We start from the raw sequence: 15,253 nt of genomic DNA, 5'->3' as shown, positions 1-15,253 counted from the left end.
CAAATATGTATACCTTTGCTCTATAATGGCATATCTGACACACACATATATATAAACAATAACCCATTAAGATTGACGTGTTGATGTATTTTTTGGATTTCTTATCACAATTAAACAATATCCTTTTGGTTTGACATCAAATTTAAAATCGCCAAAAGTAAATATACAGTAAAGGTTTCATTTTTTATGGTTCAAACTTTTTTAGTGGTTTGTCATACAGATCAATTTTTTTAAAAATCATGGAAGAGATCTATAGTTTCACCATCAACTGTTTCCAACATATCAATTTAGGGTGTGTTTTTATTCCATCACGAAAATAATGAAAACAGAACATCCACTTGAAATTAACAATCACTTACAGTATAAAACATTTTCAGCTCATGCTTGTCAATACATTCATCCAACTTAGATACAATGTAAATGTTTATTTACTTCTGTCTGAGATATATCCATACATATATAATTTACACATCAATACTTTATACTGTATACACTATTTATACATGTTAAACATGGCACTGTAGATTTGTTTGGCAATATTTCACTTCAGTTCAGCTCCATTCAGGTATTGCATCCAAATAATACAAGCACTGGTCGACGCCATCCAAGATGGCCAACTCTGGTTTCAGAAATGAAGATATAGCTGGTTCACACTACCGACTTGCCAAACAAACATCAATTGTAGTATAATCTACCATACAGGCACTGTAGCATTCTGGTGACATTAAAAACACAGGTTAGCAATCGTTAGCCAAATCCAAACCATGCTAGTTATTAATGATACTAAGTTTGTGAGATCAGATCTCTCTCACAAAACCTGTACTGTGCAAGTGTGTTCAAAATCCAATGTTACTGATACAGCTTTTAATACAGGTCCCTCTAGACGTAGTAAAACAATATGATAATTAACTATAATATGCTAATAACTCAAAATATTATTATTTCCTAGTTTATATCACCATTTTTAAAAGTGTGATTAGCCAGACCTTTTATATAAACAACATAAATATATACAGTTTTGATCCTGGACTCCTGTCTACATCTCTGCTTCAGGCTTTCTCACAAAAGCTTGTAAATAATAAACTAATAAATTATTAAAGTTAATTATTGCCATGAAATAAGATCTTACTTTTTCCCCCCTGTAAGAGCTGTTAGATAATTTATGGAGATTTTATACCACAACTGTGCTATTTTTAAAGTTGATAGTTTTGATTGATGTAAATTACAATACAGCCATCACCACTTTAGGTACAGTATATTACGTGCATGCAGCAAACCTGGTGTACAGGAATGTATACCTTAACCTTCAACCCAGGGATTTATATCGATGGAGAAATAAGGAGTATTGGGATCGAGCAAAGTACTGATATTAATTGTGAAAAGAATAAAAACAAAGAATCCATTTGGTAAGATTTTTGACTGATCATTTTAAAAGAATCATGAAAAAAATTTCTGATACCAAAAATACTACCCTAACTGATATTTCTAAAAATATTCAGAAACGTCCCAAAGCTCATTTAAAGCATAGTGAAAATGTAAAATTGCATGGAATTAGGAAGGTTTGGGATCTTCACATGTGAAATTGACAGATAAATTACTAGAAATTATACAAAATGTAGATTGTAGAATGAAATCATGTGGCAATCACCAGTATATAGCTCTCAATTGAAATGAAGAAAATAAAGGAAGAATGTTGAATATACCAAATTCCCTTTAGCTTGGTAGATTTGGGGATGAAAATGTAGGAATGGTAGCCATTATTGCCATTGTGATAATGTTTACCTGTAGACTACCACAAGTCAGACTCATTATCTAAAACACCAAACAGTTACACGGTTAGTACATTGTATCACACAAACTCAGTCTATGTATTACCCACAGTTACATGGTAAGTATCATACAAACTTAGTCTATGTATATTACCCAGTGTTTTAACTCAACCTGAAAATACATAATAAGATTTAGTGTAAATCATGTCGTACCAAATAACGACAACAGATCATACTCAAAACATCAATACATGTCTAACCCACCATCCCCTGGACATGTTTATCTAATTTTGATTGTGAGTACATCACCATTGACAGGACAATGTAAACAGTCGTTTTACTTCTATGATGACATTGTCTTAGCATGACATACCGAAATGATGTGTTATATAACATGACATACCGAAATGATGTGTTATATAACATGACATACCGAAATGATGTGTTATATAACATGACATACCGAAATGATGTGTTATATAACATGACATACCGAAATGATGTGTTATATAACATGACATACCGAAATGATGTGTTATATAACATGACATACCGAAATGATGTGTTATATAACATGACATACCGAAATGATGTGTTATATAACATGACATACCGAAATGATGTGTTATATAACATGACATACCGAAATGATGTGTTATATAACATGACATACCGAAATGATGTGTTATATAACATGACATACCGAAATGATGTGTTATATAACATGACATACCGAAATGATGTGTTATATAACATGACATACCGAAATGATGTGTTATATAACATGACATACCGAAATGATGTGTTATATAACATGACATACCGAAATGATGTGTTATATAACATGACATACCGAAATGATGTGTTATATAACATGACATACCGAAATGATGTGTTATATAACATGACATACCGAAATGATGTGTTATATAACATGACATACCGAAATGATGTGTTATATAACATGACATACCGAAATGATGTGTTATATAACATGACATACCGAAATGATGTGTTATATAACATGACATACCGAAATGATGTGTTATATAACATGACATACCGAAATGATGTGTTATATAACATGACATACCGAAATGATGTGTTATATAACATGACATGTAACATCAGTTGTAGAATGAAGAAAATGATGTACTTTTTTTCATGAAGTCTTTAATTAAGAAACAATAAACTTTAAGAATGTTTAAATATTTCTTCCAACTTACAAAACGGTTCCGTATATTAGTTGATAAACTCTGAGATATAATATCAGTCTTGTTCTATTAAAATAACATAATGATGCTGCACTATTGATGAAGTACAAATCGGTCCCAATACACTGAGGTTATGTATCAACTTTATGTGACAAGCACTATTGGCGACATGACATCAAAAGTCAGTCATATAACGACATGTACTGACACCATGTCAGTGATAATGAGATGATGAGCCTCGGCGTGGCGTACCTGAGCTACTCATACTACTGAGCGTTTTCTGGAGATTTTCAAGGCGTTTGATGTAGTCGTCGTGGAGAGCCTCCTTAGGTTGTTCTGGTTTACTTGAGGTGGCACCTTGGTATCCATGGGAACTTTGAGAACTATTTGTGCTGTGTTTTGTTTTATGAGATGAAGATAAAAGTTTTCTGAAAATGAAATTTCAAAGGTATAATACAAAACATAAACAAGAGATGCCAGAGGGATAAAGGAGGTATTCAAGGATCTTTATCAGTCCTATGGAAGACTGATCTTTTCTCTACTTTTCACTTCTTTACTCTCTTCCTCTAAATCATTAAGAAAAAATCTGAGAACTTTCTGATAGGCATCAATTTTGTTTTCCCAATCAGACTTAAAGCCGAATGAGCACAATTAAAGACCAAGGGCAACCTACATATGACGATTGAGAAATATCCCCCCAGTATTTTTCAAGAAATAGCGATAACAAGGATTGTTTATGGATGGATAACTTATAATGGGAAATCTGAATAGCCCATCATCTGATGATAGAGGAGTTTTTAAAAAAGTAAACAAAATTTCTAAACCAGCTTTAAGCAAACTGTATCCTACATTGTGTTTAACTCCTGTATCTTCTTTACAAGGAATATCAATTGACAATAAGGACCATACATGTTAAAATGTTTGCAAAATATTAGAATTCACACTAAATGGAGGACAGTATATATATTCACCTTCTAGCACCAGAGTTAGGGCTGTGGGAGTTCCTCATGAGACTGTAGTCTTTTGTAGGGGGGGTAGATCCCACAGCTGCTGGAGGAGGACGTGACATTATGGGTTGGTAGGACGAAGGAGAGTTTGAGTCGGAGTCTCCGGGAAGTGAAGATGATGAAAATGTGACTCGAGATGGGCGTGTCACAATCATGCCCGAATTATATGCAGGAGACCCATTAATTCTTGGAGGTGAAAAACTCCTACTACTTGTTAATCTTGGGGGTGAAAAACTATTGTCAGTTGGCATGTAGGCTGAAATAGAAGAAAAGTCTTTTTATTTCTTCAAACTTTTTAAAAAGCTTTCTAAAATCTTCTTTTTTATTAAAGTGCTAAAGTACTTGGACATCTTTGTGTCGTTTTCTCCAATAGATTATTCCTTTCAAGCTTCGTGCAAAATGAATTGCCTTAATTGAAATTTTTAACACACAAGCATATGAATCTAGATCATGGAATTCAAAATTACATCTGATTTACATAAAATGAGTACAGACATAACAAACAAGTGTCCCCTGTATCTCTTCACACAGAAAACAGGTTTACATACGGCACTGCTTTTTTCTCTATTTTACTTGTATTCTTTTTATAAATTTCAACCGACTTCTCTTCCCAATTTAAATATGGTATGAGTTTTCCTCCTTGTTGAGCAGAGTTATCTACCTTGCTGAGTGTTGATGGAGCCGCCTACAACAGGAGATCCGACCCTCGTGGCCCGCCGCCATTTTTTCACAAGATACTTCATCCTTAACAAACATAAGATTGACAAACACATAAATAACTGTTTTACACAATACAAATGTGCTTAATCTGCTGTGTCAGATGTATATTTCAATATTAGATATACTAGATATTTGCTGAAATGTAAATACTGTTTCAATCTTCATTTGTTAGTTTTGATATATTCTATTTCAAACCTCCCCTATCAAGAGCCAATAGCTCAACTTTGTCTTTCACATTTACACCCAACCAAACGACCGGACAGACTGACAGTGATTAACGTAGGGCACCTGTATCTGTATGAAAAATCTATACATTAATTAAAGGTCGACTAGCTCTACACACTTCACTGACCTTGTGATTGCGACAATGACCCTTGCAGCACTTCTGAAGGTATGATAGGGACGTCGTCGATATTGATGTTGACCGACATCCTCAGGAGAGGGATATGCTCCCATCTGGGCAAGCATGGCAAGCGTTGTTTCTTCACAGTCCTGGAAACCACCTAGGAGCAGTAACAAGTATTTCTTCTGGTACACCAAGGCCTTTCGGAAACTTTCTGCTCGGAGGTATTTACCATACAGTCTCTGGATCTACAAAACATGTACCATATATCAATTGGTAATTTTAAGCATGTATGATATACAGAATTAAAATTTGATGACTTCCCAGTGAGTGATCTTTTAACAATGTAGCGATAACTAACCTTCTCTCGGTCAGTTTCAGAACCGTTGCTGCTCATCACTGACCGTCGGTCATGTTCCATCCTCAGGTTAGCTGTAAGCTGATCAATGCGCTGTTCAGCATCATTGAGAGCAAGTTGGAGGGACAGCCTCTCTTTGGCCCAGCTAGCACGCTCCTCAAACTGTTTTGTAGCAGTATCAGTTGTGTCCCCATTCTGTAGTAATCAAAAATATTTACAATCATGTCAGTATAAACAGTTCTATACAGACAAAAAATTCTAGCAGAATCAAAACTAAAATTGAAGAAAGATCCATGAGACACTTCCTGAAAAATAGTGATAACAACCTTTCATGGTCAAACTCAAAATTGATTATCTGTCTGGCATTTTCTTATTCTCATCTGTCTCAAAATTGAACAGGCATTACTAGTGTTATAGTTCTGAAGTTTGAGAAATATCCTTATTGTTACAGTACTTCAAGAAATAGTTAAAAACATCAAGAAATAGCTAAAAACATCAAGAAATAGCTAAAAACATCAAGAAATAGCTAAAAACATCAAGAAATAACTAAAAACATCAAGAAATAGATAAAAACAAACAACAATATCGCAGATGGTTATCAGTTAGCGATAACGTTTTTTATCAGTCTCAATAAGAGACCAAGGTATACTCTCTGTTCTTGTCAACAAGTAACAATATCAATGGCTCTATGGATAGACAGACCATGGACCATGCTTGATGGTGGGATAAAAAGAGACATAAAATAAAACCTGTTGAGTTGTTCCCCTTTGTTGGTAGTGCCACAGCTGTTCCTCTAAATGTCCAAGTGAGTTACGCAGATCCATTTTCTCCTCAGTCAGGCGTGTCACAAAGCTGGTGAGTTCAGCGTTGTGACGCAGCACTCGTTCATTAATTACAGAAGGATTCGGCCTAGCCAACAGGTTAGCCTCGCTCTGGAAAACCACATTAGTTATACTGACCACGACAGAGAAAGATAATTAGGTAGAAATTATTCCTGACAATGTCTTTTAAGATGTGCGGATTGACAGTTTTATATATAAGAGTTTTTAAATAGTATGGATATCGGGGAGAAAATAATTCTGTGATTTCAGGTTTCACTGCAGTTTAAGGTTTTTTGGCTTTACAGAAGGAGGTAAACACCTCTATAGAATGTCATCAAATGAGATAATCATCAATGTATATTCACTGAATGAATCAACACACAGCCAGGCTGTGGTCTGGACTGTAAACAACTATAAAAAGAGAATGATAATATTTCAACATGAGGCCCGTAGGCCTTAACAGTTTTGAAATATTTCAGTTAATTTGACACTGGTGGATTTATTCCGAAAATTACCCCCAAGTGTATAGTTTACATAAGGATTTACATATTGAAATCATGAAATTAACCCCATTACAGTAGATAATTTTACCTGTGACTCAAATTCCAATGGCATCTGAAGTTGTTTTAATTCACCAAGAAGGTCACTGAGTGCATGCTGCATTTCCCTGCTTCCCTCTGATCTACAAATATAATACATTCATATATATATATATATATACAACCTACATATATCACCAAATATAATACATTCATATATATATATATATATATACAACCTACATATATCACCAAATATAATACATTCATATATATACAACCTACATATATCACCAAATATAATACATTCATATATATATATATATACAACCTACATATATCACCAAATATAATACATTCATATATATATATATATACAACCTACATATATCACCAAATATAATACATTCATATATATATATATATATATATATATACAACCTACATATATCACCAAATATAATACATTCATATATATATATATATATATACAACCTACATATATCACCAAATATAATACATTCATATATATATATATATATACAACCTACATATATCACCAAATATAATACATTCATATATATATATATATACAACCTACATATATCACCAAATATAATACATTCATATATATATATATATATATACAACCTACATATATCACCAAATATAATACATTCATATATATATATATATATATACAACCTACATATATCACCAAATATAATACATTCATATATATATATATATATATATATATATACAACCTGCATATATCACCAAATATAATACATTCATATATATACAACCTACATATATCACCAAATATAATACATTCACATATATATATATATATACAACCTGCATATATCACCAAATATAATACATTCATATATATATATATATATATACAACCTACATATATCACCAAATATAATACATTCACATATATATATATATATATACAACCTGCATATATCACCAAATATAATACATTCATATATATACAACCTACATATATCACCAAATATAATACATTCACATATATATATATATATATACAACCTGCATATATCACCAAATATAATACATTCATATATATACAACCTACATATATCACCAAATATAATACATTCATATATATATATATATATATATGTCACGGTGGTCAAACTTTAATAGTCTGACCAACACCTGTACATGTAAAGTGTGTATAGATACTTGCGCTGTGTATCGTGTATAATGTTTGTACAAGTCCCTGTGTCATATAATGTCCTATGTACCTGTGTATATAGTTGTTATGGTGACGTATGAGAGGTGAGCGCAAGGATTGGTTGAGTGTGTCACTTTGACCCTGCATGACCCTATACCCGTGCACGTGGAAAACTTTACCTGGGCCTTGCCCAGGTGAGTGCAGCCACAACGGCTATAGACCCTGCACCAACATACACGTCTGGTATAAGCCTGTGTGCTTTACGGCCACAGTGCTTCTAGGTAAGTTTATTTAATTTAAAATAATAATATAAATACATATTTAATGTATTTTAGCTATTTGATATATAAAATACATTAAACTAATATATTTGCATTTTAAATATCTTGCCCTTAATATGTTAAAATATTTTACATATGACGTACACGTGGTCGGGCTCCATAGGGTCAAAGCTATTGTAAAAATAATGTATTATAATTGTTTATTGTAAAAGTGTAACTATGGAATAAAATAGAATATAATATAAACATATAAAATATACCTAAATGAATATTTAATGCGTTAAGTATTAAATAATGTAATTGTCGGCATCGTTTACACATGTCCGTATGTATTTTAGGTATTGTTCTTTTTATTTCAGGTCACTGTCTCCGTGTGTGTGTCTGTGTTTATGTTAAATAAACTGTGCTTCATTTGAACATTGTTTGTGCATAATTGAAGAAATACCCACATATTATACTACTCGTGTGACATTGGCGCCCAACGTGAATTTCTTTTACGGAGGCAGTGGCATCGTACGCCCACGTTTTACCACGTGGGTGATCACGTGATAACCGGATGACATGATCAGGGGAGATCACTCTGGAGCAACGACAACATGTGCTTCCGGTGATGGTGTTTGCTGTTCGTCAACTGTTTTCGTCTCGTTACTTCGTCATGACTGTGTGATTTATTGATTATCATCGTCCTGTCATCGTTTCTTCGTCGTCCATGGTTCGTTTCCTGCTGTCGCCGATGGATTAATTGTAACATTTTCTGTGTCGTCCAGTGCGGATCCGTTTCCAGTGACTGTTGACATTTTTCGTTCGCGTTTTATATGAACTGACTTTAAATTTAATTGCTAGATATCTTGTCATTTGAACATTTGTAACACTGTGATACTATTGATTATTCATTTATTATTCATTTGTTTCATGTATGATGTTTATTTTCAGGTGTTTATATCTTGTCAGTCTATAATTGTAGACATAAATCAAATCAGTGAATTTTAAACATTTATGGTAAAATATATTATTAAATGTAAATTTAAAAAATAACGCCGATATTCCAATATATTTAAATATATCGCGTAAATCGGTTTATTTATTAAGGAATTTAAACATTTACAATATTTAAACTGTGATACTTATTTACAAAACTATAAGATATTTATATCTTGCATGCTTGCTTCCCAGCTAACAATTCTGAACCACTAACCTTGCACACATTGCACTGCACTGTAGCGGAAGGGGAATACTAAGAAGGCTGAGAGTGGGAGGAAGATGCCAGAGATGGGTTTGTAAATGGTGTATCTGTCCTTTGTGTTTTATGTCAGCGCAGTGTATTTTATATTCTAATAACTTAGATATTGTCCCTACTCATACTATTTTTGTATGTTGTAGTTACAGTTACAGTTGTAGGTTTAGTATCATTTTGTATTCTTATACTCTGAAACTGTCAATAGGTTATGAGTTGTAGTAAGCTCCAGAAATTTATTGATAAAGCTGTTCCTAATGTTACTATAAGGAAGAAACCTATACTTCTTACTAGTAGTAAGGGATTTTACCTGAAAAGGCATTTGGATTTGCTACAGCACTTAGACTGTAGTCTTGAGTTCCATTGCCAACCAGGTGGTCGCTTTATACATTTCCTTCGCTGGTTGGAAACTGAACTTCCAATTAGGGTTAGTTCATATCCAAATATTGTTTTATATGTGTGGTTAGGTACATGTGACCTCACAGTAAAGCAAGGGAAATTCATTAGTTTACGACATCAGACTTCTATATCTGCTAGTTCGGATTTGCAGTTTGAAATTAACAAGTTTATTTCCATAGTGTCCCAATTTCCTACTGTACAGTTATTATTTTTGGAAATCCCCTCATACTCTATACAAGAGTGGAATAAATCCAAGGGGCATCCAAACCCTGATTCATTCCAAACTCAAGATCTCATTCTAAATGAGAGAGTGTTGGAATTGAACAGCTTCCTGACAGAGGTCAATACTAGATCTCAAGTCTGTTCACCTCATCTTAGGTTAGACTTAGTTAGGTACAGGAAGTCGAGAAACCAGGATAAGTCCCGGATCTCATTGAATTTTAGTCTGTACAAGGATGGGATCCATCCTAGTCCTCTACTAGCTAGGTGTTGGATGAAAAGACTTGTTGTTTCAATTTGTACTTATTGTGTGTAAATATCATACATACAATTCTACATACTTGAGTTTACTGGTGATATACTTGTATGCAGTTGTCTTGTATTCCTCGTAGGTAGGGATTGTCCCAATCACTTGGATACTTGATATATTCACTGCTTAGTTCATTGTTTACATATATTAATTTGTAGTTTTTATATTTGTATTTAGTCTGAGATGGCAGACTCAAAGCCACCAGCAGGAACCTCCAACTTGGAGCAGGCAGACTATGACCTCATGGCTAGCCTTCTGCGCCAGAATAGTGACTATGTCCTATTTACCAAGATGGAGTATGATAGCATGCTGAGTGTAAGAGATCCTGGCTCTATCAAAACTCCTGCTGTGTCACAAGCTCCTGTTAATGTTAAATCTGCGAGCAGTGACAAAGGTATGGTAGGGGCCCAAGGTTCATTAAAATTTGATTTCGCTGGACTTGGGGGGGGGGGGGGGGGAATACCAGTACTCCTTTACCTCCTATATCTAATGATTCTCCATTTTCGGGTCTGGGGGGAGGATATGGGGTTCCTCTAACTCCATCGCTGAATAGGAATACACACCTTTTACCCCAGGTTCCGAAAATCTCCTCATTTTCAGGAGATGAGTCACCTCAACGTGGTGAAACCACATATGAGGGATGGCGATACGAGGTCAGGTGTCTAGCATCTGACAGCACCCTGTCCGAAGAGCTTGTTCTTCAGGCTATAAGGAAATCACTCAGGGGTATCGCTCGTCAGACTCTTATACCTTTAGGTCCTATGGCAACTTTGGATGAAGTTCTGAAAAAGTTGGACACCTTCTTTGGTAATGTAGCTTCTAATGAAGTTGTATTACAGCAGTTCTATTCTGCTACACAGAAAGAAGGTGAATCTGTCACCGCATTCGGGTGCAGACTAGAGGCACTGTTGCAGCTTGCCATAAACAGTGGACATGTAAGCCCTTCAGCCAGGGATGACATGATCCGATCCAAATTTTGGACTGGCTTGCGCTGCGACAGATTGAAAGGCCAGACGCGTCACAAGTATGACTCTATTAAGTCATACGACTTGCTGTTGAGGGAGGTTAGAGCGGTAGACCTAGAGCTCAACCCAGCACAGAAAGCGGCCAATAAGCCTACAAAGGCTAAAGCCCAACACAGCCCTATACAAGTTTCGGAGAGTGATAAAAAGCTTGACAAGCTCAGTGAGCAGGTAAGTGCCTTGATGAGCAAAATCAAGTCTCTCGAAAAGAAACTTGAGGGTACTGGTAAGTCTGGGGCATACCAAAATAAAGGTAATGCTGGACGCGGCAATACTTACCAGAAACAAAAAAATGGTAATACCCAGAAGTCCTCAACAGGTAAGTCTGAGCCAAAAGAGTAACCTCCCCTGTTGTAGGGCAAATGGGGGGTGGTGAAGGTAGGAATGGCCCAAGTAACAATACCGCTACAGACAGTACCCTGTATGAACGAATGGTTGGTAGCTCAAATATTGACCAGATCATAATAGGGGGGAAGACACATTCTGCTCTCATTGATAGTGGCTCTATGATCACTTGCATTTCAGAGAATTGTTATAAATCTCTGAACCCCAGGCCTGTTCTGATGGATATCAAAGATTTTGATCTTCAGGTATTCGGAGCAGGTGGGTCCAAGTTACCATACTTGGGATATATTGAGGCAGATGTCAGTATTCCATTTCTGTCTGATTGCGTGATGTGTGTACCTATATTGGTAACACCGATGACCAACTATAACAGACAAGTTCCTGTTATTGTTGGCACAAATATTATACGTATGTGTAGGGATATACAACAGGCTAGCTCTGATTCTACTTTTCCAGATGCTTGGCAGTCTGCTGTTGACAGTTTGTGTGTCAATAATCCCATGGTGGTGAAATCTGCCAATACATACCCAGTGTCCATAGGTCCAAACCAGGTAAAGACTGTCCATGGGTTGGTACGCAAGGTGGGGAACTTTAGTACAGCTGTGACAGAACAGGACAGCTCACTGCAATCCGGGAACCTGGTGGTATGTCCAAGGGTAGTGTCGCTGGAATGCGCACCTGGTAGACTCAAACGTATACCAGTCCGGATCTGTAATCTCTCTACAGAGTCAATTACTATCTCTCCAAAATCACCTTTGTGTACTCTAACAGATGTAAAGGTAATGGACAGGTGGTCCCCAGAACCCTCTGACAAAGATGATACTGAATCCTCTAAGGATCAGGTGGAGGGGGAATGGTGGGACAAACTGGGGGTCTCAGTAAACAAGGACAATCTCTCTCCTGAACAGTTGGAGAGAGCATACCAGATACTGGGCAAGTGGCAGCATATTTTCTCCACATCCTCAAAGGATTTGGGAAAGACAGACTTGGTGCAACACGAGATAAAACTCACGGACGATGTTCCATTTAAGGAACCATATCGTCGTATTCCACCAGGGATGTATGAGGAAGTGAGACAACATCTTAAGGAGATGATGGAGTCTGACGCTATCAGAGAGTCTCACAGTCCCTACTGTTCGAATGTGGTCCTCGTTCGAAAGAAAGATGGGTCCCTAAGATTTTGCATTGATTTGCGTAAACTCAATGGGAAAACCATTAAGGATGCCTACACCCTACCTAGGGTGGAGGAAACCTTGGACTCCTTAATTGGATCAAGATACTTCAGTAAGCTGGACCTGAGGTCTGGATACTGGCAAGTCGAGATCAAGGAGGAGGACAAGGCAAAGACAGCTTTTTCTGTCGGACCACTAGGTTTCTTTGAATGTAACCGCATGGCATTTGGTCTAACTAATGCGCCAGCAACTTTTCAAAGATTGATGCAAGCTTGTATGGGTGAAAGCCATCTTAAGGAATGTTTAATTTTCCTGGATGACATTCTCATATTTTCAGACACCTTTGAGGAACACCTCAAAAGACTGGAGGGTGTGTTTGAACGGCTTGAAAAACACGGCTTAAAGCTAAAGCCCTCCAAATGTGAATTCTTTAAGTCTCAAGTGTGCTATCTGGGGCACATTGTTTCTGAGGAAGGAATTCAAACTGACCCAGATAAACTTGCGGCGTTGAAGACATGGCCAGAACCTGTCAATGTCAAGACGCTACGCTCATTTCTAGGTTTCACAGGGTACTACAGGAGGTTCATTAAGGATTATGCAAAAATCATAAAACCTTTAAATGATCTTCTTGTTGGACACTGTACCCACAAAAATGTTAAGGGGCCAAAGAAAAAGATTCCCTGGGTATGGGGGGATAGTCAGCAGAAGGCTTTCGATACCATAGTCAGTCTTCTAGCTTCTCCACCTGTGTTAGCATATGCAGACTTCACCAAGCCTTTCATTGTTAACACAGATGCCTCTGTAGAAGGTTTAGGTGCTGTGCTGTACCAGAATCAAGGGGGCCATGAAAGGGTGATTGCGTTTGCCAGTCGAGGTTTACGTCCGAGTGAAAGAAACTACCCAGCTCATAAGTTGGAATTTCTTTGTCTCAAATGGGCACTCACTGACAAGTTCCATGATTACCTGTATGGCAACACTTTTGAGGTACGTACAGATAACAACCCTCTAACCTATGTGACGACCACAGCGAAGCTGGACGCAGCAGGTCATAGGTGGTTAGCCTCACTCTCAAACTATAACTTTAAATTAGTTTATAGAGCGGGCCGTCTCAATGGGGATGCTGACGGGTTGTCAAGACGACCGTATCAGCAAGAGGAAGTTTTCCCAGATGTAGTGAGAGCAGTTACCTGTGCTTCTTTGTCCACTAGAGAGGAGTTGCCTTTAGCAGAAACTGTTGTACTCTCAAATACATCATCCCTAGAACCGGAGAACAACACCCTAAATATAGGGAATGTAAAACTCTCTGGTGTGGATTGGGAAAAACAACAGTCCTTAGATAAACATCTTAGGAGGGTGATAGATTTTGTCAGGGAGGGGATTCGACCTGATAAAAAGATATTGAAACACGAACCTGAGGAGGTGTGTCAATATATGCGGGAGTGGCGGCTGTTGAGGCTACTTAAGGGTGTTCTGTATAGAAACACCACAGTAGATGGTGACCCTGTTCAACAGTTAGTCATTCCCAAGGCATATAGGGAGAAAGTCCTCAGGGGAGTGCATGAAGATGTCGGTCATCAGGGACGTGACCGTACAAACTGGTTGGCAAGGCGAAGGTTTTTCTGGCCAGGCCTTGATGCTGAGGTGAATAGTTGGGTTGAAAGCTGTGGTAGGTGTGTTCGTAGAAAAACCCCTACTGTCCCAAGTGCAGAGTTAGTCAATATCCAAAGTTCCCGTCCAATGGAGCTTCTCTGCATTGACTATTTGACCTTAGAAAGGTCAAAGGGGGGCTACGAAAACGTGCTTGTTATCACTGACCATTTCACCCGCTATGCCCAAGCAATTCCAACCAGGAACCAATTAGCGAGTACCACCGCCAGGGTGTTGTACGAACAATTTATGGTCCACTACAGCTTTCCTGCCCGTATTCATAGTGACCAGGGCAGGAATTTTGAAAGCAAAGTTATCAAAGAACTTTGCAAGATAGCTGGAGTGGAGAAAACCAGAACTACCCCTTACCATCCTATGGGCAATGGCATGGTCGAACGGTTCAACCAAACACTGTTGAAAATGTTAGGTACTATGGAGGAAGAACAAAAATCCAGTTGGAAATCCTATGTGGCTCCTCTTGTTCATGCATACAATGCAACAAAACATGAGACCACAGGATATTCTCCTCATTACTTAATGTTTGGTTGGCACCCCGAGACTTGGTGTAGATGCATTTCTTGGCATCGATACCAGTTCTGAGACTGTAGGGAGTCGTCAGAATTATGCCCAGAAACTTAAG

The 15,253-nt window shown here is 36.9% G+C and overlaps 1 protein-coding gene and 1 long non-coding RNA gene across 2 annotated transcripts in view; one reads left to right on the top strand and one right to left on the bottom strand.

Moving 5' to 3' along the window:
• Positions 1-2,788: 2,788 nt before the first annotated feature.
• LOC117343219 (A-kinase anchor protein 9-like) overlaps positions 2,789-15,253 on the bottom strand; it is a 48,360-nt gene continuing 35,895 nt past the window's right edge. The window contains exons 29-35 of the mRNA XM_033905559.1: positions 6,824-6,914; positions 6,161-6,343; positions 5,415-5,606; positions 5,063-5,301; positions 4,652-4,734; positions 3,955-4,246; positions 2,789-3,411 (exon numbers count right to left, since the gene is read on the bottom strand). Of these exons, the coding sequence (XP_033761450.1) occupies positions 3,198-3,411; positions 3,955-4,246; positions 4,652-4,734; positions 5,063-5,301; positions 5,415-5,606; positions 6,161-6,343; positions 6,824-6,914 (1,294 nt within the window). The 3' untranslated portion in view covers positions 2,789-3,197. The remainder of the gene's footprint in view (positions 3,412-3,954; positions 4,247-4,651; positions 4,735-5,062; positions 5,302-5,414; positions 5,607-6,160; positions 6,344-6,823; positions 6,915-15,253) is intronic.
• LOC117343221 lies at positions 7,924-8,679 on the top strand. The gene is made up of 2 exons (XR_004536010.1): positions 7,924-8,265; positions 8,625-8,679. It is a non-coding gene; the product is annotated as an uncharacterized LOC117343221 (long non-coding RNA).

Source organism: Pecten maximus, chromosome 15 (genome assembly GCF_902652985.1).
Source record: "Pecten maximus chromosome 15, xPecMax1.1, whole genome shotgun sequence".
NCBI classification, from domain to species: domain Eukaryota; kingdom Metazoa; phylum Mollusca; class Bivalvia; order Pectinida; family Pectinidae; genus Pecten; species Pecten maximus.
This window is presented reverse-complemented; position numbering and strand designations above follow the sequence as displayed.